Source organism: Tympanuchus pallidicinctus, unplaced genomic scaffold (assembly GCF_026119805.1).
Source record: "Tympanuchus pallidicinctus isolate F22 unplaced genomic scaffold, pur_lepc_1.0 scaffold4, whole genome shotgun sequence".
Taxonomy (NCBI): domain Eukaryota; kingdom Metazoa; phylum Chordata; class Aves; order Galliformes; family Phasianidae; genus Tympanuchus; species Tympanuchus pallidicinctus.
The window spans coordinates 28,719,699-28,747,474 of NW_026294758.1; the positions used below are offsets into that span (position 1 = coordinate 28,719,699).

At 36.9% G+C, this 27,776-nt stretch overlaps 1 protein-coding gene across 2 annotated transcripts; it reads left to right on the forward strand.

Moving 5' to 3' along the window:
* Window positions 1-1,543: 1,543 nt before the first annotated feature.
* SLCO4C1 (solute carrier organic anion transporter family member 4C1) lies at window positions 1,544-27,334 on the forward strand. 2 transcript variants are annotated; one of them, XM_052701011.1, is made up of 13 exons: window positions 1,544-1,985; window positions 7,335-7,598; window positions 13,672-13,866; window positions 16,265-16,361; window positions 16,659-16,780; window positions 17,626-17,741; window positions 18,036-18,180; window positions 19,846-20,041; window positions 20,738-20,828; window positions 22,657-22,844; window positions 24,731-24,795; window positions 25,738-25,875; window positions 26,997-27,334. In XM_052701011.1, exons 1-13 carry the CDS (start codon window positions 1,754-1,756, stop codon window positions 27,119-27,121), a joined length of 1,974 nt encoding a protein of 657 aa, XP_052556971.1. In that variant the 5' UTR covers window positions 1,544-1,753; the 3' UTR covers window positions 27,122-27,334. The 2 variants fall into 2 exon arrangements, with proteins under 2 accessions (XP_052556971.1, XP_052556970.1); XM_052701010.1 differs by having other exon boundaries at window positions 1,545-1,985; window positions 20,675-20,828.
* The last annotated feature ends 442 nt before the right edge of the window (window positions 27,335-27,776 follow it).

The following is a 27,776-nucleotide window of genomic DNA, read 5'->3' on the forward strand; positions in this document are numbered from 1 at the left end:
TTGAACTTTCACTCTTCCTGTAAAACTGTTGTGGACTGACATTTTCAGGTGGGTTATGTATGTGCTCTTGAATGTCAGGAATTTAAACTTATTCCATGGTTCTGAATTGTTTCTCATATCAATATAGCGCTTTATAAAATAATTTATTTTATTTATCTTAAGTGGCTTGCTGAGGAGTAACAGTATTAGCCAGGCAATGTAACCAAGGTGTCATACTTTACTGCTTTCTCTCTGCCTCTCTATCTCTGCAGCTTTCTATTAAAATCTGTATTTTACTAGTATGGCATAAACCCTCTTGAGAGTTCATTCATTTAATTCTCTCAATCAGACAGTCTACACCTAGACCAGATAGCACAGTACTATCCCTCCTATATTTTCTTAAAAATGCATTCTTGACTTCAGCTACGAACATTATTTTCCTTAGTCAGCTCCACTTCTCTTTCTTCCCTTCCCTTCTGTCACTTTCCTATGAGGTTAAAACCAAAACCATCAGCTGAGGGAGGGCTTAGGGGGGCACGGTATGTGAAGTAATGAAAACCATGAGCAGATTGAGGGGATATACTGTCGTAATATATATATTACCAGTATAATTATTTAGTAGTTTATTGGATTATTCTTACTACTTCAGCACTCCACTGAAGATCAGGATTCCATTTCAAGTGACACATCTTATATTGCAATTAAAGAAAAAAACTGTGAAATGCAAATCAGTGTGGTGCAGTTCACTTATTTATTTACTTACTTGTTTTCAGAGGACCAGCTCCTTGTAAGCTCATAACGAATGCCTGAAAATGCATGCTTCCCTCTGACAAGCTGCAACACCAGAGGAAAGAAGATGGGAATTCAGGAGGTGGGTTAGGGTTAGGGGTAGGGTGGCATAGCTACAGTCACTGCCGACATCTCCAGTTTCAGTCACATTTCACTTGTCTCTAAACTGCGTTGCACTCTTGAAGAGGAAGGACTTTGCAGGACAAACCGGTACAGCCCTGTTGCTGCCGGTGGCGGTAGCTCATTAATCCCTGAACTCCTTCCAGGCTGCTCTTGTACAGATTGGTGAATTAATTCCTGCTGTAGGCACAGACCAGCACTGCCTGATGCACCTGACAGAGCCCCACGGCCGTGCCTGCAGCACTACTGCTGGTTCTCAGACTGACAGCTCCCTCAGCTGGAAACTCTACCGTACATCAGGGGAATAATATTGTCTAAAGATGGCATTTGCCAACAGCAGGTCTTTTTGCAAATGTGTTTCCACATCCAGGATGTGTGCTAACGCTCTTACCTAATGCTGGAAAGTACCGTATCTGGAAAAACATCGTTTCCATTTTTCCCAGCTGTGTTTAAGAGCGCTTTGCAGAGCTTGGTCCCGGTGAAGCGCACTCACGAGACCTTTCTCCGGTTCACCGTCTCTTACTTCCTTTCCCCCCAGCCTGACTGCCGACCTTCGTCCTACCTCGCTCCGGGGCAGGCAGCGGACGGAGCCTCGCGGGAGGAGCCGGGGCCGCCTCCCCGCGTGCCGCGGCTGGCAGCGGCCGTTGGGCAGATCCCGGCTGGGAGGCGGTAACGGCCGACGCGGGGCTCTGGGGGGCGGCAGTGAGTCCGGGGCACGGCCCGAAGCGGCCCGGGCAGGGCAGGGTAGGGCGCGGCCCTCCTCCTCGGGAGGAGGAGAAGGTGCCGCTACCTGCCCACGGCGGGGCGGGCCGCCCTGCCGGTATTTAGGGGAGCGTTGCTGCCCCGGGCGGGTGGCTGCGGTGCGATGAAGGGCGACGACGGTATCGAGAACCTGGCGTTCGAGCCCCCTACCCCTGACTTCGGCGGTCGGCGCCGTGCGAGCCCCGCCGGGGCAGGTGCCGCTGCCGATGCTCCGCCGGCGCAGGAGACTGAGGAGGGGCCCTGCGGCTGGGGCCGCTGCGCCCCTAAGGCTCTGCAGTTCTGCAACACCCCGGAGGGCTACCTGGTTGCCTACAGCCTGCTGGCCATCTTTCAAGGTAACCCGTCCCGCCGAGCCTCCTGCTGCCCGCAGGTGTTTCCCTTCCCCGGATCAGCGGTAGAGGCGGTACATCACCATCAGCTCCCCGAGGTGCCGGGGTCCGATGGTGATGCTGAGCAGTGGGGAAGAGAACACCGAAGGCTGGATGGGGAAGCTGACCCTACAGTATTAGTCATCGTACCTGACTCTATTCTTTTTCTTTCTTTCTGTTCTTTCTTTCTTTCTTTTTTTTTTTCCTCCCTGGTGACCTCTGAGCACCACTGACTCCCTTGACCCTATCAGCTCTTGACTGCTGTATATCTTCCCAGTCATTCACAGGGAAGTGATGTTCTTAACAGGCTGAAAGGTAACAAATTACTTGCATACACTGATAGATAAAACTGGAGCGCGCTACCTGTGCACTTTGTTACATGCCTTCTAATTAATAAAATCCCTTGGCATGGCAGTGTGGGACTTTGGGTGATTAGGATGGCTTTCAAAAATCAGGTTTTGTTCTCTGGATCCCAGTCAGTCTGTCACCCAACCAGCAGCTCGGATTTTGGGGAAGGTGGAGTTCCAGATATTCTTGTCCATCCTTTTTGTATTTGGTAACAAGACCTGTTGGGACCTCAGTGAGCCTTAGGCTTAGCAAGTTAGAATGATAGCTGAGGGAAAAGAGTAGTGTTGGCATACCAAATGTGTAAACCTGAGGATAGGAAAGCTGAGATCCTCATCTGGATCTTCACTAGATTCATATACCTTGAACTTTATTGGAATAGCTAAAAGAGAAGGCTGTGTCTCCCAGGGGGAAAAAAAAAACAAACCAAAAAGCCATAAACAACTGCCTTAAAATTCAACTGTGTTGCACATGTGTGTGCATCACAGAATCACAAGGTTGGAAACGACCTGCAAGATCATCTAGTCCAACCACCCTCCCATTCCTATTAGTACCACAAGCTACTAAACCATATCTTGTAGCTCCTCATCCAGATGCCTCTTGAACACTGCCAGGGACGGCGACTCCACCACCTCCCTGGGCAGCCATTCCAGTGCCTGACCACCCTTTGAGAGAAAAAGTTTCTCCTAATGTGCAACCTAAACCTCCTCTGGTATAACTTCTGGCCGTTTCCTCGGGTCCTACTATTTGCCTGGGAGAAGAGGCCAGACCCTTTTGCACCACAACCTCCCTTCAGGAAGTTGTAGAGTGCAGTGAGGTCTCCCCTGAGCCTCCTCTTCTCCAGACTGAACAATCCCAGCCCCCTCAGCCGCTACTCATAAGATTTGTGCTCCAGACCCCTCACCAGTTTTGTTGCCCTTCTCTGGACACGCTCCAGGGCCTCAATGTCTTTCTTGCAGTGAGGGGTCCAAAACTGAACACTCGAGGTGCAGCCTCACCAGTGCTGAGTACAGGGGATGATCACCTCCCTGCTCCTGCTGGCCACACTATTTCTAATGCAGGCCAGGATGCCGTTGGCCTTCTTGGCCACCTGGGCCATCCTTTGCCAAGACAATGAGTAGCCTGTACTGAAAGCAAACAGGACCTGAATGTCAGTTTTCCTGTGTGGAACTAGGATGGTCTTGGGAGGGCTGGGCTAGAGACTCTTAAAACTTAGAGAGCTGCCTGTTGCTCATATATATATTGGAAAACTCTCAAGTGTCTCTCAGGGCTTTTTCAGGATTTGATTTCAGCCTGTTCTGAACCTGTTCTTTCCTTAGCATACATGTTTTGAGTTAGAAAAAAAAGCATCTAGAGGATTTGAGGCGGAAGTAGCTTTTCTTTGCCTGTATTTGAATGGCTGCACTATTGTTGGGAAGGCCAGGAGGTGGTTATTGTTACAGTTGTCTCTCCATAGCTCAATTTTTTTTCTCAAACAGTAAAGAGTAAGGGAGGGGTGGAATGATTTATTACAGAGTGAACTGCTGTGGTAACTGAATTGCTAAAGATTTTAGAAAGAATAGGGGTAGGAAACTAAAAACATCCTGAAATTGTCTTTGAAAAGTTTTCAGAGTTTTATTATGTACTAAAGAGCATCTTGACTTCTTCCAGCACTTCAATTTGTGAAAACATTATTTCTTAAAATTAGCAAGCTGACTAAGCTTGCTTGGCTGAATGAAAAATTCAGTATCACTTGAATTTATCTCTTACTGCTAATAGGGTTTGTTCTCAGTCATAAAGCATATGTCTTAATCTCTTAAGATGCTGTGTGGTGTTCCTTAAGGCTTCTTAGTCTCGTTATCTAACTAGAGATTTGGCAGACCTTAGAGGAACACTTGTTTAATATAGTCTAGATTTTGAGACTTAATGAAAGTTCAGAGCTCACTTACTTTGAAAGCTGATGTAGGTTTGGTAACTATGGACTCTGTGGTATTCTTAAAGATGTTATCTGAACTTTTCTTAAAAAAAAAAAAAAAAAAAAGCCAACAAGGGAATTGATCACTGGGGACTCACACTGTCACTTCAGAAACAGAGAATGGGAATTTGCTGACAAGAAATTTAGTGTAATATGTGACACTTTGCAGAGATGTTCTGGTGCTGCAGTTGAAGGATTTAGATAGCAACACAAACTATGTAGGATTTTGAAGTTAAAGTACTATCTTGCTTTGAATCTGAAGTATTTCATTTATCCTCCAAATTATAGAAATAATCACTGAGAATGATAAAACATATCTACAAGATTTCCTAGTGTTAATGTACCTCTAGTTTATTTGTTAGTGTGCTGAAGAATAGTGAACACTCTTCCATTTACAGAGAGAGTAAACACGGTAGGTAGTTTCCAGCAGTGCGTGCTTAACCAAAGAGATGTATTTGTAGGTTACTTTCTCCTAGTAGCAGCTGATTACCTGTGTTTCAGCTTCTTGGAAGATTTGAGCTGAAACTTAACTCTTCATTTCTGGAAGTTTTTGTTTCAAGTACAGGTAAAACCTGTATTTCCAGTATAGAAAACTCTTCTTTGCGCAGAACATGCTTACATGACTAATACCTGATTTCTGTATGGCACTTGAATTGCGTAAATGTATGACTGCATCATGTAATACTGTAACTGGATATGCTGCAGTTCATATTTACAGTAGAAAACAAGGTAGAAATTCTCACTTTTTTGAATGCCAGATAGTTTGTTTATTCCTTATGTCAGTAGTGTTTCTTTTCAACAAATCAATGGAACTGGTCTTTGAGACTGCTCCAGGCTAATCTGGTTGAACACTCCAGATAGCACTAGTACTTTATACACTCATTAGTTTTGTCACTGGAAAGACCTTTTATTTTAATTTAACTTGATGTTTGCAAACCATCACCTTAAATATGTGATATGTAGAATACCTGTCAAGCACTTTTTGGTAAGCAGATAAAGAAAAAATGAACTTCTTTCCTTCTTTTTTGTTGGAGCAAATGAAATTCATTTATAACTAATCTAGATTTTGTGGATCACTTCACACTGTACTCAAGCTTCTAACTTACATGAGAAGACAGTAAAGTTTTGGATGAGATTAATTAAAACATAATTTCTGTACTACTACTTAAGTGTTAAGATATCTTCATTTTTCAGATAAAGTGGAGATCAACTAGGTCTCTTCTTTCCTGAAGAGGCTTTAGTGGTTAATGACTAGATAATGGCATTGGAGAAGTTAAACTGCCATTCATCACATCTGCATTTTACAGATGAATCTAATTATCCAATAAAATTGCGTTGTAGGTTTTTTTTTTTTTTAATGGATGTAAATTTAAGATAACTGGTAAACTGCAAGCAACAGTGTCTTCTAATTCAGTAATCAACTTGTGGAGTAGCTCTCCTCCTTCATTTGAATGTTTTAAAGCTGCAGCAAGTGTTCAAAGTGCTTTGCAAATAGGAGTATTTGTTTGTTCATTCCTTCATGCTTCTATTGTTCTTTGGTCACTGCTCCTCTGGAGAGAATGAATAAAGCTGCCGAAGAATTAAAAAATGACATTGAGGCACACCTAAATAGTGCTGTTCATCTCATATGAATTTAAGTATCGTGCCTGGAGTGATAGGTGAAATTGTTATCCTTAATGAAGTGACAATAGTAAGATAATCAAGATTGTGCTAAAAGGTAAAGTGATGGAGGGGATTCTACTGATTAAAAAATCAGCTGGTTAATCAGTGTTTTTTTTTTTTTAATATGTTGTGGACTCTAAGAAGGTCTGTTGAAATTCAGCTCTGTGTAATTGCATCTCTTGATAGTGCAGTGCTTGTTGAAAACTGTCTTAAATCCACTGCTATCCCCAGTGTTAGTCCTCCCATGCTGTTCCTGGAATGGCAGCAGAGAATCATGTTTGAATTCTTAGAAATAGGAGGGATAAATGTAGGGCTTGTGCTGTAAGAGGTGCTCACAATGTTTTGATTTCATTTGCAACTGCTATTTGAAGACCTCCTAACATTTTCCTTCAGTGTTTTATTAAAGGTACAGTTTAGACTATGGTGTAGCTAGTTGACAATATTATGAAGTATAGTTGCTCATCTGATTAGTATCAGAATGTTATTTTGGGACTATTAAAGTAAAGGTATGGGCATTTAACTACTTTCTCATATGGAAGCAGAATGTGTGGCAGGATAAGAAATTCAGGCTAGTACCTGTAACCTGCTTGCAGTGCAAACCATGGCTAACATAACTTATACTTTTGGCTGGGTTTGTTTGTTTGTTTGTTTGTTTGTTTGTTTCATTTTTGCCACTGCATAGGCATAGCAGCTTTTGTGAGGCCTTTGTTTTTCCAGGTCATCTCATACTTCTGCATGAGAGACATTTTTGTCAGTTAAATCACTTTGGTTGCTCTGAAACAGTTGCAGTGTCTTTAAATTGTTTTGCATATTTTTAACTTCATAGATAAAGATATCTGTTCAAAGGCCTTGTATCTTCCTTTTGTGGTGATAGGGAGTAAATACTATTTATTTGATGTCCATATTTAAAAGATGTGTCTAGTATTAAGTAACTTGGTTCAGTCTTAGTTTGTGTCCTCGTGCAAATCAGAAACTTGACTAATTTTTTTAATTTTTTTTTCCTGAAACTGAAATACATTTTATTTGAAATTTGCAACTCAAACTGAATCTGGAACCTTAATAACATTAGCAGACCATGGGGTATGACATTTTGCTGTACTGAGTAGCTGAGTGTTAAATCTCTCCCCACAGGAGAGAACAAAATTGAATAGATTCCGTGCAGCTTGGCTGTCTTAAGTTGACAGCATATGAATCCACTATATGCTTGGATTTAAAAGTCAATAAGTACCTTAAAATGTAGCTTTGTAAATATATTGTTAGTCTTCCTCTGGTGGTGGAAGATGATGGTAAGTTTGTCCTTGCAACCCCATCAAAGAATTTTTTATTAATTACATTTCTGTTGTTGTTTCTTGTAGGTGTTGTGGTAAATGGCCTGATTAACGTCAGTATCACAACAATTGAGAAGCGCTATGAGTTGAACAGCTCCCTTACTGGCTTGATATCTGCAAGCTATGACATTGCGTTTTGTGTATTGTCACTGTTCGTATCTTTCTTTGGAGAAAGAGGGCACAAACCACGATGGCTGGCTTTCTCAGCTTTTATGCTAGGATTGGGCTCCCTTGTATTTTCCTTACCGCACTTCAGTAGTGGAAAATATCACCATGGAGCTAAACTTGAAGGTAAGCTTATTCTTATGTTCTGAAAACGTAGTTTTGTTTTTCATTATTCTTTGTAGCAACTTGGTGCAACTCTTACTTTGGGCAGCCTAGTTAATCTTTGTTGAAGTTGTAAAAATTGAGTAGTATTTCCTAGTAGTGAAAATAAATCCATGAGTTCACGAGCTGTTTCGGTACACTGAACTTTCTTTTTCAGAATAGATCTGAGGTTGAGTAAAGTGCTTTTTTATTTGTATTGATGAGTGTAATCAAAATTCACTTAGACTAAAAAATGATCTGGTATTTATTCATCAGTAAGAATGCAGGTTAGGTCAGTGATGTGGAATAAATGTGAAAGGAAAGCTGTCAGAATTACTGTCTGTTGAAAGGCTACTGCACATTGCAGTTCTGCTAGATTTTGAACTATTATCAAAGGTATGCAAAGGCATGTTGAGTAATTCATTAAGAAGTTTTACTGGGTTTGTCCAAAAAGCTGACTATACTTACGTTTTTTTGGTTTTTTTTTTTTTTTTAAGTAAAGAAGAAACATGCAGTATCGAAATCATGATAGTATCCAACTCTGTCTTACAGAGCTTTGCTCGTAACTCAAGACTTTGAGTGCCGTGTGTTTAATGCCATCTGCTTGTATTTCTGTGTGGTGATACACCTGTAACCAACAAGGAAACATCCAGATATTTTAAAAGAAGGATGACTTAATTTTTCACGGTTATCTTAATTGTTATTGCATTGCTTAAGCAAATTTCTTTAGTGACTAAGTATATTAATATGCTAACTGAAAAACTCAGTAGCTATTAAGCAATCTGGTGGAATGTTCTCAGACTTCCAGCTGCTGGTGCTCGTTTATATTTTTTCAAGTGTTAATCACAAGATGCCATGCACTTCCATAAGCTGTCAAGATGTTGACTATTAGTTAAATAACTTTGGTAAATTACTGTTCCCCATTGAATAAATGAGGGCCTGAGGCAGAAGTTAATCTAGCTTTTAACTTAATAGAGCCAAATGAAAAAGTTTCAACAGATGATTACACATTAAGCTTGTTGCTGCCTTAAGAGTTACTTGCTTCTGGCTATACCACATACTCGTTTCTTTGCAATTACTATTTATTACTCTTATAACTCTCTTTGCAATTACTATTTATTACTCTTATATCTCTCTAGTATGTAAGGGAAGCTGAACTTAATCTAAAGGAAGTTCTGACCTGTTTGTAGCCTTGTTTTCTATTGCAGTGAGATACTGGCAGCACAAGAGTGTTGAAGGTAGATAGCAAACTATTGCAACTGGTTTCTTTCCCTTACTAGCAATTTTGATAAGTATCTGTGTCTGTTCCTGTTTTGTCAGTACATCTGCCATTTCATCTGGCAGTGAAGATGCTGTAGGAGTTAATACTTTATTAGGGTTTGTGTTCTACACTGAGTTTTGAAATCCAGAATCTGTGCAGAAAGTTTCAAGTGGCACATGTTTTCTTCTTCATGGCCCTATAAAGCTAACTGAATTCATACTTAATTTTTTGACTATTGTAATGCAGATACTTGTGCTGTGACAGTGAACAGGTTTAAGGGTCTAAGCTGACTTAAACAAAACACTATCAAAAATAAATGGCTGCGGAATTCAGGAAATGTGTATTATGGCAGACTCAAAGCAAGTTTACAGGTACTGTACAACAGCGTCCTTTCACATTGAAGTTAACCAGAGTACATGTTTTCATTGGATGCCTAGTTTAGCTTGTTTTGATGATGAAGTATCTTAGCTGCACGTTTAGTTGTAAAACTTAATAGTACCAAACACAGTCCAAACCTTTCTTGTTGCTTATCATTTGGATGAGTATTTTAAAGACCACATACTGGGAGTGAATTCAATTTATGAGTGCAACTTTAAAGTTTTGCAGTCTATTTTTTGTTAACATCCGCTTGGTACTTTGCACCACCTAGTTTTTTTACTTATTTCTGTTCATCTATTTGTAAATCCAGTGAGCTTCACCTATAGTATGACTTTAAAGTGCAATTCAGTATAACAGTGATTGACTGCCAGGAAAATTATTACCTAATCTAGAAATTGAAGTCCTGTAGACTTCCTGGAAATTACTGTTTTACCACAAGGTATCTGTGTACTTCTTTGTAGCATAGCATGTTTACCTGCTCAGAACTGTTTCACTGGAAATATTATTGCAGTGTAAAAATATTTAAATCAATGTCTTACTTAATAGCTAACCAGTGGACTGTCTCTTTATGAATAGAAAAACTCAAACGCTTCTGTCTTGTTTGATCTCCAAAAATTCTTGAAACTCAAAACTGTGATGTAGTTATAATCTGTTTTGTTATTAAAGATCCTTGTTTAGGATCTTTAAATCATCATAGAATCTTCTGATCTAGCTCTGAAATTTGGAGTCAGGAGCTCCATCTAGTGGGTTTTTTATAATTCAGCAATTATTTGATTACTCTGACACAGTATGAGGGCTGCAAAAACCACAGTTGAAATGGTGTTATAAGCAATATATTTTTTATGTTTATCTCAATTCCTATTGAAATGACTTTCATGTCAAATGGAAAATTTAGATCCTCACTTTGAAAAAGGAAGAATCTCATTATGAGGATAATCAAGCATTGGAAGAGGTTACTGGACAGTCTCTCTTCCTAGGGCTTTTCAAAACCCGTCTGAGCTGAGTTCTGAGCAGTTTCATCTGGTGTCGGTGTTGACACTAGATTGGGAGGCTGGACTAAACAACTTCCAGATGCCTCCAGCAGCCTGAATTATTCCACAAAACCCTTCATTTCTACTATTTAAGTTTAAATGCATGTCGTGTGATTTAACAAAAATGAAAATGACTTGAGTGCCTTTCCGCAGTTCTCTGTAGTGCTGGAAACTCCGAATGTAGACTAGTCAACTAGGGGCTGATAACTAGTGAATCTCTTCAGAATGGCAATAATTGATCTCTTTTCCTGGAATATATAGAGGACAAATTAAATAATGAAGGAGACTGTGGTACATCTAAAACATGTAAGAGGGCTATGGGGTGAGCAGAATATGTGAGATGCCAGCCTCTAATTTGACTGTTTTCTTTCTTCACCATTGGCATGCCTGTGGATTTCCTGTTGGTTTTTGTTTCTGAACAGATCACCAGATAAGTCAGATGATGGATAGAGCTGCTGTTCTTCACACTATCTGGTATATTTCTCTATACCACTTATATATTACAGGGTTACAGAACATCCGTTCACAGAAACTAAGAATTTGTCCCAGAATTCTGAATCTCCCTTAAAATTCTCTTCCCCATTCAAAACCTACAGGACAGACAGATATTTTTAAGCTTAAGAGGGAACAGAAATTAAGCTGTTCTTTTATTTCTCCACATCTCACTTTTTAATGTACTAAAAAAAAAAAATCCTACACAAACAAAACAGCCACATCCAGTGTAAGATATGAGTAAAGCTAGTCTTGATCTGTATTATTTCCAATTTATGTAATTGCTAAGGCATGTTGCAGTTCTGCTTTCTTGGCTAGCATGTTGCACTAGCATTAAGTCTTTGGGAATACTTCCCCTTTACATAACTTGTATTCAGATAGGCATATTAAAGTAAAGAATGGAGGGAGATATATAATTACCATTTTAGATAATATTGTCATTAAAACAGTTCTGCCCTTCAAAATACTAATCCAATGGTTTTTAGAAAGAAGAGCAGTTTTGTAGAGGAAAAGTTGGATAAAAGTGGTTAGTTACCCATCTAAACTTCTCCCAGAGCTTGGCTTATCTCAGATTAGACTTTTTTGATTATGTAAAGCCAGTGCTTTCTCTTCCACACCGATCATAAGATGGTGGAACTAATATAGGTTAGATTAACCTATGGCACATTACCAGGCTATTTGACTGTTCAAAACCTTATACTAGTAGAAGAGGGGGATTATTTGATTTTCTGAGGTAAAGACAGTGAGTTGTCATTTGATGACAATTTTGACCCTGAATTAAACTAATCTCATCACAGTTTGTTTCATTAGTGAATACTCTTTGGAGAATTTTCTTGAAATGAAATATGAAGTCTATGACTGCAATCAGTAAGTGCATGTACATTTGCTTAGCTAAAAATCAGTAAGTCTAGTGGATGATGCAAATACGAATATTGTAATTGTATTAAAGTATACATTATTCTCATAATTTCATAGAGATAGAGTTTTAATTGTATGATTTGAAAATAAAAAGTGTGATAAATTTTCATCTTTGCATGAGAATAATTATACTGGCTGAAAAGCTAGAAAACTGACAGAGGCTATACTCAGTAACACAATGGCATAAGGCTTCTAAATTGATGTGGAAGAACACACTTGGTTTGGGGACAGGGATTCACGAAGAAGCAGTCTGTCAGAGTTTGGTGGCCATTAGCCTGTGGAATCTTATTTCATGAAGCTATCCCGCGGATCTCAAGCTAGACTAGTACCTTAATAAAATTCATGCAATTTTCTTAAACAGTTGATTACTTATTTTCAGATAAGTACAGATAAGTAGTAAGAGCAAGGTACTCTTATTTAAAGTACAAAACTTAAATAAGTTAATGCTGATTCAGACTTGCCTAATTGGCATTTAGAGTTAAAATGATAACTGTAGGTGTTCTCTACATGCTGTACACAAATATGTATGTTAGCAGAAAATTGTAGGAAATGCTGTCTTGCAATAGATAACTTTAGATACTGTGCATATAATACTAAAAAGTTAACTGGATATAAGACCTCAGTATTGATCTTTTGTGCAGAAAGATGTAAAGAAAATAGATTGACACTAAGTGGAAAACAAATTCTAGGAGCATGAGAGAAGTGCTTCATACTAAAACATACCATATGTGGTTCAAAGAAACATTAAAATGAAGCTTGTTCCTGACTGGGAAAGATTTAAAATGCTAATAACTCCCCTTGAAGTGTTTAATCATTCAGAATTGGCCACTTTGTATACTACAGCACTAATGTACCTGTTATGTGGTACATGACTCTACTACAGGTATGGAGCTGCTGCTTCTTTAGAAAGGAAACGATAAAAGCCCATGATGCATTTATGACAATGTTGGTCAGCCTTCTTTTTTTTTAAAAAAAAAACAAAAAAACAAAAAAACAACAACAAAAGAAAACAAAAAACTGAGTGGCAGGATTTTTCTTGTTTTATGTCTTGTGAGCCCAAAGCATTCATCAGTGAGCTTACCTGATTCAGAGGTTGTTTTCATATTTTCTCAGGATGGTTTGTTTTCACCAAATTGACAGGTTTATTGTTTTCCTCGAGGTTGTATGTTCTTCTGTGGAGAAGCTTGGAAAGAAAGAAACATGCTTTTCTTTTGATCTTGTCAGTTGGGATTGTCTGTTACTGAAAGTGCAGTGATAGGAAGGGGAAGGGAAAGAAAAAACATACTGTCTTCATTTCTTTTTTTTTTTTTTTTTTTTTTTCCTTTCTGCATAGAAGCATACAGGAGCACAGCAGATGCATTCTGCTCTACTTCCTTCCTGTGGTGATTTGTGTTGTGGGATTTCTGTGTGTGAGAGTGGGTTTGTTTGTTTGTTTGTTTATTTATTTATTTATAACTGACTGTGGCACTTTGTTCTCCAGCAGTCCAACTTTCCTCTTGCTGTTCAGGCCATTGTGTTTCTTTGCTTAAGAATGGAGGCTGTTGCTAGTGCTCCTCAGAACTACTGTAGGGCACAAAACCAAACTTAAATATCTGTTTCCTAGCAGTGTTCCCTAAACTGTTGAATACCATTTGACTTTTTTTTTTTTTTTTTTTTTTTTTGTGTACACTTGGTCCTCAGGCCAAAGTGTTTTAATAAGGCTATTTAATCCATATTTTTGTATTGGTAAGGAAAAAAACCTGTTTTTGTTTGCTGTAATCATATTTCTTTAAGAAGATATAATGTAACTGAAGGTTAGTGTAGTTATGCATAGGGTATAGTAGGTGTGAAAAATAGAATAGGAGTCTGGGTGCAACAGTGCAGAATATATGCACTGTCATATGTCATGTATAATATGTACATGTAGAATAAATACAAGTTCTTCAGTTGTAATGAGCTAGGTAGTATGCCTTTAAAATTTTGTTATTTATGTCCTCAGATACATGTCAGATTTCAGGAACAAGCTCTGCTAATTTCACTTGCAGTACCAGGACAAAGTCTTCACTTTCCAATTATCTCTATGTCTTTATACTGGGACAGCTGCTGCTGGGAGTTGGAGGAACTCCTTTGTATACTTTGGGGACAGCTTTTATTGATGATAGTGTTCCAAAGCACAAATCTTCCCTTTATATAGGTAAGTTTTAAGTCCATTTATAATACATTGTCTGGAAAGATCACAGATTACAATATCCAATGAATTGTTTTATGTATTGACCTAAGGCTCATCTTTCATCATTGTATGCTAATGTGCATGAAGTAGTTTTATAACTTGTAGAGTACTGCTGTAAGTATGAAGTCTTTTCAGTAGTATTTTTGCAGGGTTACCAGGAGGTTGCTTTGTGTCCCTCTCTTGCTCTTCCGTCATCTCAGTAACTGAAAGGGCTTAATATAGCCTTCATATAAACAATATGTTCAGGTAAGATGTCTACTGCTAGTATCTGTCCTTTACCCATACCTATTAGCTCTCTACTGACAGTGGGCAGCCCTATGTATACAGGGACACTTATGAGCATCGTGTGATCAGTGCAGTCTTCTAGTCACATCCAAATATGGCACTTAAACATACTTCTGATATATATTCCTGCCTTACTTGAAAGTAAAGAGATTACCTAGTAATGCAGATAATAGATTTATATTTACTATCAAGCTCTTAGAAAGCTAAAGAATAAAAACTCGTAGTGTTAATCTTTTCTCTTAGGGGGAAATCATTGAAGTCATCATCTACTTGCACACCCTTCTTGCTTAATTGTTCCAGACAAGCCACCTCTTCTGCCAACCAAGTGTCTAGTTATTTATGTTAAATATTTATGTTAAATGAAGGCAGCCCTTAATTTTGTTTGTCTTTACTATGAGTTAAGGCTTGTACATTTTCTGAGGATAGTGAAATAAATAGAGCAAAGTTAGTACTGTTGGTATGATTAAGGGATCAAGAAGCGTCTTGAAAACTCAAGAGATGTGATTAGCGTAGAGGCTTAAAATGTAATTGACAGTATAATAAACCTGATTCATTTGCAGTCTTTGGATACCTGCTGAATTTAGCAGAATAGTGTATTCTACTTGATAGAATAACAACTGGAGGGAATTACAGTGAGAGGACAGGTAGCTACATTAAGCCTATAATATATAGTCGTTTTTAACCTTAATAACATTGTACTGAAGATTTAAAATATATTGTGTTGCTTGATACAAGAAGGCTTGTTCAAGACAAGGAAAAAACAGACCACCCTAAAGTTGCTCTTAGTGCCTATAAATAACTGCTAGCACCTTAGTCTGAAAGTTGGTAAATTCATAAGCTGTTGTTTTCTTCCTTCTTGAAAATAGGGATATTTTGTGAAGACTTCTTACGTTGCTCAGTAGAGACATATTTAAATCTAAAGCCAGGGAACTGTTAAGAAGTTCCAAATGATAATTTAGGTTGAATAGTTTGTAGGAGGAAATAAGGATCATGGAAATTTGAAGTTATGTATGATGAATGTGAATTTAGAGTGTTTCTATTAGCTTATCATTATAACTAAAATAGAGGTAAACTTAGAACTCATCGACTGCATATTTATTCTAACTTTCTGGTGTGTCAGTGTTCTGTTTCACTCTCTCCTGCCACTATTTCTTGCTATCTTAAGAGAATGAAATCATATGATACTCATAAAACAGACAATCTAGAAGCATCCTAGAAACATCCTAGAAGTCTAGGTTCTTCAACATGGGGGGCAGGGGGGGAGGATGAAAATCGCAGAGCTTTGGCAGCAGGATTGCATGTCTTATTTTGACAGCTCTAGTTTGCAGGCAGTCTTTCAACTAGTAGTAGAGTTGTTCTGCCAACAGTGTTAATATGCCACAGAAGTATCTGATAGGCCAGAAAGGCTGTGACATCAAGAAAATCTTGTACTAACACAAAAGCAATATAGACTTAAGACTGCTTTTCTGTAGCACATAGATACAGCTGCAGCTTTAGTGTTTTTAACCTAACTGCCAGGAGTAATTCAAATCCATGGCTTTATATTATTAGAATTACATCAGGAAATTGAAGCAAGTTCTCCACAAACTCGAGTGGCAGATATTTCTCCTGTCAGAAACTTTTAATGGAAGCCTGCACTGTAATCTTGTTGATTGTTTAAAAAAAAAAAAACAAAAAACATCTGCATTCAATTGAAGATCAAAGTATGTAGGTTTTTAAAGACAGCATGCATATGCTTCTAACAACTGATGCTTGTAATAATTGCAATGAAGAAACTTTTATGAGAGGTTGTTCATCATATGATTGCTGGACAGGATGTGCTAAAGGTAATCTAACAATGTATGTAAACAGTGCAAGTGAAGTGTGTGTCTTGGTATGTTAAACCTCAGAGATGTAGCTTTCATGAGTGCTGCAAATTTCTGTGTTGAGGTAAAGGTACAAACTTTTTCTTCTGATACTGTACCTGAAGCAATGATACTGAAAGAAGAGGTTGAATTAAGAAACCACTTGGTCTGAAGTTGACTTAAGGAATTTCCTGAAAAGGAAGCTTAAAAATATGATGTATTTTCTCTTCCAGGAATTGGCTATGCCATGTCATTGCTTGGGCCTGCTATTGGCTATGTCTTAGGAGGACAGCTACTTAATATTTATATTGATATCAAGATCCCAGAAAGGCAAGATGAGTCTTCTAGTTCCTATTTTCATTGCTAATAATACTTACTAAAATCTTCAAATCTTTTCCACATGAGGAAGAGAAATGGTTTGTTTTTTTTTTTTTTGTTTGAAAATACTGATCATGAGTGTACTTCGTATTTTAACATGTAAGCAACAAATTTTAATGCACATAAATAACAAAGTGACAACATTCAAGGACCTTCTGTCTCATCTACTTTTAGAAATAATTTTCTATCTCACTGACATCTGAAATCAGTGACATGATTTCATCAGTTTTTCCCAAATTATTTTTCCAGTACACAGATGGACCAAGATGATCCACGCTGGCTTGGAGCATGGTGGATAGGATTCCTTGTATGCTTTTTTGCAATTTGGTTTCTGATAATACCATTTTCATGCTTTCCGAAATACTTGCCGGGTAATTTTTTTTTTTTTTTTTTTTTCTTAAATGGGAATGAGAGCTGCTTTGTAAAGGAGATCTCTTTCTATCTCTAGAGTGCTGGACTCAGAGGCCGATTCCTCTGATTCTCAGTTAATTATGTAATAGCCCAAGCCTTATTGAAATAAAAAGGTATTTATTACTATTTAGCCTTTAAAACATGGGGAATTAGCCAGAGGAAGGATCTTCCAAGTACTAGTGGAAAGTAGAGCAGGACTGGAAACAGATAGAATATGGGAACTGACAGTCAGAATCTGAAAAATGCTTTCAACTAGGTGCTCACAGGACTGCATTTAAGTAAAGATGTTTGCTTATCACCAAAAATCATAAGGAAATCCTACCAGCTTAACTCTTGCATTGTTGTCTTTGACTACTGCATTATAGCTATGGGTAGAATATGAGTTCAAGTATTGCAGAGGAGTCTTAAAAAGAAGATTTTAATACATTTTCTGCTGAGGCAAGTAGTTGCTTGGAAGAGCATCTATCTAAGAGAAAGATCTAAAAGAAAGGAACAATAAAGTAGTGAACCAGGCAGAACATGAGGATTATGAAAACAGTGAATGGACTAAGAATCTAAAATTCTTAAGATGTAATTGCTAATATCTTATTACAGCCAAGGTTATCAAAGGGAAGAATGATGCCTTTAATTAAAATTTTCCCACAGCAATAAATTATTGGTATTCTCTGGCTCCAAGTCAATAGAAATACTCAATTAGTCTTATGGTAGAAAGGAAACGTTTCTTGTAGTATTTCTTTCTACTTTAAGTCTTGAGCACTGTTATTCAATATCTTCTTTATTAATAAATATTCCTTTTTTGCTGTAGGAACAGCAAAAATACAGGCAGAAAAAGTCTCTGAAACCCATAATGATGGAAGTGAGGCACTTGTTGAAACAAAGAATATTGGAAAAAATTTTAAAGACTTTCCTATTGCTCTCCTGGTAAGAAAATATAGAACTTAATACAACTGATATGTACTGAGAATAAGACTCTTTTCAGGTGTTAAATGAATGTTTACTGAGGTAACTTCATCTTCAAAGTGCTGTGGCAGAATTTTTAAGAGTCACTGAGAAATAAAGCATATTATGTTTTGCTGATGTTTTTGACTGCTAACATGAGCAGCGTATTAGTGAAGTTCTGCATGAAAGTATCTGCTTGAAAATAAAGTGGCATCTAGTTTACATGGTGCAATGATGAAATAACACTCTGGAAATTACACAAACTTTTCTCCACAGATTTTATTGAAGAATCCTGTGCTTATGAGTCTAATACTAGCCAGCACCTCAGAAGCTTTAGTTGCCACTGGCTTTGCCACATTCCTACCGAAGTTTATAGAAAATCAGTTTGGAATGACATCAAGTTTTTCAGCAACTCTTGGAGGTAATGAGGTTTTTTTGTTTTTTTTTTTTTTTTTGCTTTTTATTGTTTGTTTCTTTTTAAAATCTTTAACATATTTACTAGGTTACAGCTGGGAGCTAATATAGTCTGTCTTGTATTTTCTGAGATTATTGAGAAGTTATTTGTTTGAAAACAGCTAAAATTGGGTTCTTACAGCAGAAAATCTTTATGCCTATCTGAATTAAAACCCAAGTTTTTAATTTGCCAATGGTGAAAATTTGAGTTGTCTGTATGTTCAGTAAACTAATAGTAACTTTCAAAGTGGAATGAAAAATTTGTATGCTAGTGACACTTTAATTTATTCCTCTATTTTTGGTGAATGGCATTTAATTTTCTTTGTTTAAAATCGTCTAAAGGAGCATGAAGCTGTGGTCCCTCTTATTTTTGTTACCTGATAGGCAGAAGTAATAGGTAGAAAAAGAAGGGCTTTGAAAAGCTAGTATTGTAGAAATCAATGTGGTAAGTGATGGAAAAGCTGCACTAGTTAGGATCACGTGAGTAAGTCTGTAGTCATCTTTCAAGGATAGCAACAAGATCAAGGCAGGTAGGCCAAGAGATACTTGCATTATGACCAGCTTTGTATTTCTGGAACATCTTGCTAAATTACTCCAGCTACTAGTGCAAGCATATGGTAGTTGAAGTGCTCTTTCTCCACTAAGTCTCAATGACTTAGTCCTCTGGATAATACTAAATAGCTACTGCTATTATTATTTAGTCTTCTTTGCTTCAGAGCAAAGTTATCTGTAAGTTTCCAGCAGAAATGCATTGGAATATATGCTGAATTGTTAAACTGTTGTCAGCAGTGGAGGGAGAAAACTAATTTTTCCTGTTCTAGTCTATTTTACTTTGAGTTTGATATTTGTAGTGTTAATTAGATGTAGAATTTTGAAGAAATGTCCACGGTCATGTTGAAAGCTAGACTTACCTGAACTAAGAGCTACCTAGTCTTGAGTGTTATACTTTGAGCCTTTCTCTATGTGCATATGTGCCTGTACAGCTCTGCAGCTGTATCTCAAGTCTCTAAATATCCCTTGTCAGTTCAAGTTGTGCCTTGGAACTCTGTTTTACTGGAGTTTAGCTATATTTAAGCTTTCAGTTATCTCTGAAGTTCCAATAGTGTGTAGGGATAAATCCATATAGATTATGAGAGCAAAACTGGCCAACTTCGGTCTCTGAGAACTTTAGTTTTTAGTTTCTGTAGATGCTTTGTTGTATCTTTTGCTGTCTTCTGTATAACTGTGTTCTGTTGTTTAAAAAGTTCATAGCATGAATTTGGAACAAAGAATCTAGATGAGAAAAAATACTGAGAAACCATGGAATAGTATTTTCAAAAAGCAGATTGGTAGTGTTCAGAGTTTTCTGCCCAGAATTAAGTACCCTTAAGTAATCTTGGTTTGCTTTGTTGAGCTTCAGTTTTGTATGTCTAAAGATTACACTGTGAATTTGATCTTCTGGAAAGACTACAGGTAATATAAAGACAAGATAAATTGCTTTCACAGAAACTATTACATTTCTTACTCTACACCTTAAGATGCAACCCATAACTGTTATGATTTTTTTTTCTTACATAACATGAAATTGCTCTCTGAATTACTTCACTTACTATGTGTTGTACTTCTGTGTAATTGCTTTCTTGTTTTCCTCTAGGGCTTGTATTAGTTCCGGCAGCAGCAATAGGCCAAGTCATAAGTGGCATCTTGGTATCCAAGTACAAAATGGATTGCAAAAACATAATCAAGTTCATCATAGGCACTTGTTCAGTTGCCTTTCTGTTAAACACAGTCTTTTTAGTTGCTAAATGTGGGAATGAGCCTTTTGCTGGTGTTTCTGAAACATATAATGGGTAAATATATTTTGATGCATTTTTGGTGCTAGTGTTTAAACTAAGAAAACTACATTAGAGTACAGAATCTTAAAGTCATAATTTTACCTTGATGTATGAAAACAGAACTGTTTTATGAAACTCAAGATGTTGTTCTTGGTATCTGTGTAATAGATGAATAAGAAAACAATGATATGTATGCAACTTTTAAGTGCTCTGAGTAGACAAGTCTGCTTGTCTGGGGATGGTGGGAGGGTGCTGTTCTAGATGTAGTATTATGTAATCTTGCTGCATTTTTTCTTGAAACTATAAATCAAAGAACTTCAAGTATACATGTATGTGGGAGGGAGAAAAGAAGAGGAACTGGGTTGAGATACAAATCTTTATCTCATCTTTCTTTGTTTCTAAATTGAAAAAATCTGTGGCAGTAATAACAAAAAAAACAAAACAAAACAAACAAAAAAACTACTTACAATTCCAGAAGTAATTCTTTTTTATTTTATATCTACTAGAAATTGCTTTATTTTTGAGTATGAATTATTTACGAGCATGAATTAGTCTTTGGAATAATCGAGATTTGTGTTTCTATGAATAGTGTATTACTTATCTACATGTCTGCTGCTTATAATTAGTTTAAAACTATTATTATTTCAGAACAGGCACGCTACATAACTTAACAGCACCATGCAATGCTAACTGCAGATGCTCCACTTCCAGATACTACCCTGTTTGTGGCAGAGATGAAGTCCAGTACTTTTCTCCGTGTTTTGCAGGATGTACATCGTCTAATCTTAGTAACAAGAAAAAGGTGATTTATAGTATGCAAGTTGTTGACTTAGCCTGTTTGTTTTTCATACAAAATATGTTCTATGTGGCAAGTGTTCTCCCATCAGTATGGTAGCAAATAAGTATCACTAAAGTGATGGTTACTACGGGAAAATCTTACGTGAATTGGAAGCACATACACTTGTAAGTAGGGTGAATGCTGATATGACTCATTTGCTTAGTGTCTCGTTGCAGATGTTACTTCCACTAGGCCTTTTACTGCTGAAAATTCAAAGCAAATCCAGGTTTGATATATTGAGTTGATCACAATAGTAGAAATCAGCAGCTGCCTTGACATTAAGTTGCAATTCTTATCTAGTATCTTAAAGAATAATATAATGTTTATTATATGCATGGCAGTATGCTTCTGTGTATTTGCAAACCTGGAAAGTCACACCCTGGAAAGTAATTTTCCTCTACCATGAATGTTAGGAAGTTATGAAAGTGGCTGATTAGTTCAGCAAGGGAGACTCTTTTCTCCTTGTTTCTGCTAGCATAACAAACACTTGAGCAGGGCTGTGGGAGTGTAGGAAGAAAAGCCTTAAAGGTAGGCAAGTTGAACAGATTGGCTGGGGACTTCTTATCTGATTTGACTGTTTTGTTTTGTGTGTTGTTTTTTTTTTTTGTGTTGTTTTTGTTGTTGTTGTTGTTGTTGTTTTTCCAGTGGAAAGTTCAGACTTTATTTTTCTCTTGAAAACAAACTAGAGTGGATTTAAATGAAGAGCTTAAAACTATTCAGTTTGATCATATCCTTAAAAAAGCAGCCCAACATCACTTCTGTCCTGGTTAAGTCTTCAGGAGTAGTCTTGAAAAAGGGAAGCCTTCATTTCTTTTCCTGTCAAGTACAGCCTACTGTGAAAACCAGTTTGCTTATAGCAAAAAGCATAAAGCCATGTGATATGGGGCTTGCTGACAGCTCATGTAAAGTATGTGGGCTCCTGCGTTTATCTCAGTTGTTCTGCTGCGGTTGAAACTGAATTTGTATTACCTAAGCTTGAAGATAAACTGGAGGAAATAATGACATAAGTAGCTTTGAATCTAAAGAATGAACCTCATTTAAGCAACAGCAATTTTGTAGTTAAAATTGCTTAGAGTAAGATTTTTGAGTTTTTGGAAATAATCAGCAGCTTTGGTTAATAAGCAAGGGAGCAACTACCAGTAGTTAATTTAGTGAAAACATCTATTGAGAAACATGTTAGATATATTGTGCTGTAAGAGATCTGTAGCTTTTGGATATACTTTCCTCAGACATGAAACTTTTGAAAGAACTAGTTGGAAAGAAAGGAGCATTTCACCCAGCCCCTGAAACCTTTAATGGTGTTGTTTTTTTGTTTCTTTGTTTTTTTTTTTTTTTAAGAAATGATTTGTGTGAAACCAACTTATTTTCCAAATAATGTGTTTAAAAAAAAAAAAAAATCTTCAAAGATTTGCAGAAGGGTTTAAGTATGAAAGATAGCTTTCCAAGGTTTATTCTGCTGATGTCTGTTTATAATATAGTGTACTGAGTATCTGTGTCTCTGACTCTAGAATATCTTTACTTTAAGCTTTTTATGTTTGTTCCTCGGAACTTTCTGCACACAAAATAGAGGTTGACTGTTTTGAGTACTGGTCAGGTGGTCATTGGATCAGTCAAATTCTGCTGAATCAATTTAAAAAAATTGGGGTTACGTGGTCATATGGTCAGAAGGAAGTAGACTACTTCCCACACTTGAAGTCAAGTTTTTTTTTTTTTAATTCACTTGGATGCAAATGCACAATACCTACCATATTAGAATGATGTCTACTTAATTTGTTTCATAAATTATTTTTAGACTTACTACAACTGTTCGTGTATTGGGAAGCTGAAGAGAGAAAACGCTTCAGAAGACTTTCTCTTTGAAGCTATATCTGGGAAATGTTCAACACGATGCAAACATTTACCTTTATTTCTGATCTATTTCTTTTTTGCTGTTGTTTTTACATTTATGGCTGTTACTCCGTCTACTGTGGCCGTTCTCAGGTATGCTTTTTGGGCACTAGAGAAAACATGTAAGTGAGAACTGAGATCAGTGAAACCCTTTAATTCATTTTAGTCTGTAATATGGATTCAATTGTATGTGCAAAGGATTTTCTTTTGTGGTGTTTTGTCCACTTAGCAGGCAGTACTTGAAGGAGAGATAGTTGTTCATTGTAGTTAAGTAGATAATGTTTGAATCAGTAAAAATAATCTTTCCTACTTGCAGAAAAAGTAGAAGCAAAGCTCACTATTTCATGGGAGCATTCATTTGACCTCTGTGGTCAAAAAGCAAGGAATAAATTTGCCATGTTTTTGGATGGGGAAAACATTCAACTACTTTGTGTATGGTTAGTTCCAGGACTTCAAGTCTTACTAAGAAAATAACAATCAGTCAATATCTATTTAATTCCTATTCCTTAATTCAGTTTTGGCTGTAGGAACTGTAGACTACCTTTGCTATCATATTAATTTTGTTATATTGGGATTCCGAGGTAGTTAATATGAAATGTGGCAGTGTGTATGTGGCTGTTACTTCTTGTCTTGGCTGTCTTGCATAAAAGCTTGATTTATTGTTCTTTCAATGTGTATATGTGAAGGTAGAGGTCTTTAACTTGATGTTGAAATTTGACTTGTACTTTAAATATTTCTGAGGGGAAAAAAAAGTATCTGTGGTGTAGATATATATGCATTTTTACCCATGGTACTTGAGGAGAAGGCAAGGTGTGGTGGCTGTTAAATGTGTTGTTTTTTTTTGCCAACTTTCTGGATAGTGGAGTTGGGCAATGATACTGCAGCTGTAGTTTGAAATAGTCTCTTTTCAGGGATGGTGTCCACCTGGGCTTAAGAGTTTGCCATGTTAGTCTGTGGTCATACGAGTGTGAAATGCTGCCCAATCTTCAGAACTGAGCTGACAATTTTATTTAGGTGATTCTGAGTAATAACATTTTGAATTTGGAATCTTTAAACTCTTAAATTGAAACTGTTACTCAGTTCTTGAGTACTATAGAGCAGTTCCAATAATTTGAAATGCTCAATGTGAGTTAAATTACTGCAGAATATTTTGATATGTATCTCTCCAGCAAGCCTATTCTGTACACATTGAAATGCAAACCTAAGTGTTCATGACAGTATTCTAGTGCTAGAAGTAAACACTTACACCATAGAAGACTGCTTGTTTTCCTATCTCCAATTGTCTTTGTGGGTAGGGGAATCCTGACAGATGGCTTTCACTGCTCATCTTGGATGAAGCACTTCAGTATACTTAGTACAGGTTGAGTAAAGAATACACTACAGAAACAAAATCACATAAATGACATAGAGTAGGTTGCACTTAATATTTATGTATTATCTTTAAAATGTGATGAAGATAAAATAATTTGCACCAAGGGAAATATCTGAAAGAAATGGGTAGGAGGTAATTTCTTCTAGTGTTGCATCAGTACAGTAATTTGTGTGAGACAGGCCAAAACTGATTTATTGTAAGGCTGTACTGTGTTGTGAGTGTTGTGCTGAAGCTGTCTCTATTCATACATTGCTTTTTCAAGAATAGTTGCTCAGAATAGTATTCTAGCATTGTCCTTTAATTCTTGGTTGTTCTCTGGTGGAAAAAATGTTCAACAATATATCAAAGTGCTGCTAGTAAGTTAGATTTTTACTTATTATTAAACATAGTTTAATATACAATTCCTTGATAACCCATAGGAGTTGCTTCTATTCTTTTGTGGAAACAGATATTAAAGTTCTTTAGTTATTTGTTTTGTGCTGGATTTCTAAAATTGTGTGCAGTCAGCAGGCTAAAATAATACATTAAGATAAAGCATATCCAGTGAGGAAAAATAGCTGGGAAAAGAATCAGTTAAGAAGTTGTTTTCTTGTAATTTTATTTACAGATGTGTGCCAGATAAGCAGCGCTCATTTGCTCTTGGAGTGCAGTCAGTGTTTCTACGACTACTAGGTATAAAACTCTTGCTGAAACTCCTGTCTCTGAACAAGTTGCTTCTCTAAGACTGTTTTCTAAACTTAATGATGCATTAAGAAACTTCCAGAGGGTCTTGTAGTAGTATCTTGCTGGCTTAGGAAATACACTTGTTAGAAGGCAAGTGCTATCAGAACTCAAATTCCTTGAATAGATTATGCACATTCATGTTAGCTCTTCCTGCTGTCACAGGCAGGAATAAAATGTAGGTAACTATCATTCTTCCTGCAAAAGGTACCCTCTGTCACCTCCCCCAGTGCTGGAGGAAGTTGTATTCTTGAAGTTGAGATCCTGCTAAGCTATGCTATGGAAAACAGTATCATGTGTCTAGCACCATGAAGTTTACAGTCACAGGAGGGTGACAGTCTTAACCAATAACGTTACTGCTGCATATGCTGTTGTATTTTTAAAGGGGACAGATGGAATATTCCTTTCCCTTTCAAAAACTTTTGAATGTCTGAAATTGTAAAATTACACATAAATTGCTAATTATTCAGTCTTTATGTGGAAATTCACTAAAACTCTAAATAAAGATAGCTGGATAGGTGAATCAACTTCAGTTAAAAAAAAATTACACTAAATGTAGATATTCTCTGAATTGCTAATTTGAAGGTCTTATTTTTGTCTTGGATGCTTTAAATGGCATACATAATACAAGGCTGAGTCAAGGCTTAGCTACTGGCTGGGTTTGTATATAATTATGTAATTCTTTTACATAATTTACTTTTTGAGATCAGTTGTCTGTCAGTGTGAGTGTTATTTTGGTGAACATAACGAAACTCCAAAAATCCAGGTCATTCTACTGATAAAGTGTAACAAAAATAAACATAATTACAGGTAGAAATTAAATAGGATGCTAAGTGTTGTAGAAACCCTTTAACAATGTTAATATGTTGCCATGTTGTTGTTGTTGTTTTTTAGGTACTGTTCCTGGACCAATTTTGTTTGGCTTTGCAATAGATAAGAGTTGTTCTCTGTGGGATGTTGATGAATGTAAAACTAAAGGAGCCTGCTGGGTTTATGACAATGAAAAAATGGCATATCTTTTGATGAGCATGAGTAAGTGACTTCATACTAAATACATGTACAAGGCAATTGATGTATTGACGTTAGCTACCTTGACTACTAGGTGGGGGTTTTTTAAAACAGCCTTGAACTGTTTTTTTGTTTTTTTTTTTTTTTGTTTGTTTTTTTAATTAACAGTTAAAACAACAGTAGCAATAACAATAAACTTTGTTTTTCCCAAATAATAAAAAGCAAAATACTGGAGGAGAGGATGCAAGACTCCATTGAGTTACTCTTAAGAATAGCCTAGAAGAGAAAACAATAACACACAATAATTTTGCTCTTCTGAATTCTGAGGGATTGGCACACATTTCAGTCTTATCTGTTGTGGTCTGCTGATAGCTTAAGGTCTAAAGGACTTCTGTACTTCTGTCATACTCTGGTTTTTTTCACTCAGTTAACTTAAGAATTCAGTTAAGTGTCTCTGAATAGTAGCAAAAAATTTTCCCAAGCTCTTCAACAGGCTGTTAGTTCTGTGTGTGTGAAATGCACATCTGGAGGAGGGAAGGCAGGCTGTGATTTTTTTAAAATGCAGTTGTAATACCTTCTAGTGGTTGTAGTACTTATGGTGTATAAACTGAATTGCTAGTACTAATCTTCAAGCTGAAAAATGAAGAGTCACATCATCAAATTTTGGAATCTTTTGGATGTGGATGTATTTCAGTGGTAGAACATGATCATGTGTAAGACAGACACCACTCAGTACCTTTGGGTAAATTGAATGACTTTTTTCAAGGTAGCTGAGGGAGAGTACTTGTCATAGTCACTTCTAGTTTGAGGCAAAGAGTACTGATGCAATAAGGAACAGTAGTGAAGAAAGAAGTAAGGAAGACTTGCACTTCAGGCTAGAATGGGGTGAGGAAATATAGAACTGAAGTAATAGTAATAGCTGCTGATGCAGGCAAGAACCAGAAGGCAGATAAGCTCTCTAAAGTCAGTTGAAAGTTTACTTGTCCTTTGAGTTAATCTAAAGCATATTTTTAATTGATATTATGAATTTCAATATGTTTAACATCTGACAGTGTGTTTCACTGTGTGAAACTGTAAATGGCTGAAATACTCGTCTCACCATCAAAGATGACTGCAACAAAGACTCTTCTATTCTCTGCATTTAGGTGCTGCTTGCAAAATCATCACGATCATCTTTGTGATCATGGCAGTGTTTTTGTATAAACCTCCACGGCCAAGGCCAGTTCTGCCACAAAAGGATTCAGAAATGGTATCTGCTATACATGCATAAATTTTGAGCAAATCAGTGACTTTCAAAACAGATTAAGAGTAAGCTTCACTGTGTACATTTAAAAAAAGACCCTTAAATTTCTAGTCTCATTTATAACTTGAATAAAATGTGGTAGAATATTCCAATCTCTGTTATCCCCCACGCCCTCACTTTGTCTCCCTTCCCCCCTCTCCCCTCCCTCACCCACCCAATCAAAAAAAAAAAAAGGCAAAAGATAACATGAACTGGATTGGCTGACTGTGAGCCACGTATGTGGAACCTGGTTGATTGAAGGGAACTGTCACTGTTTAAAACGGGGATTATTTCATTGTGCACACTTTCTGAACTAGTATGTTAGATACAAGTTTTGAGCGTAGATATGCCAGGGTATGTGCAAGTAAGGACATGTTTTAAATAGTTTTACATGTTACCTTAATGGTGTATGCTCACTTGCTAGTATTTGTAGAAAACTGTAAATTGTTGTAGGTAGATGCATTTGTGACAGCAAAATGTTATTTAAGTGCCTTAGTTTCTATTTGAAATCTGTACAGAAAGATGCTGTTAAGCTCCTTCCTTTAGGCATAGTTAACATTTTTTTCTATAAAACTGTGAAAATAAAATCTATTTTCTTACGACTTCTCTGTATGCATCTTATTTCTATGTGACTAAGTCCTAG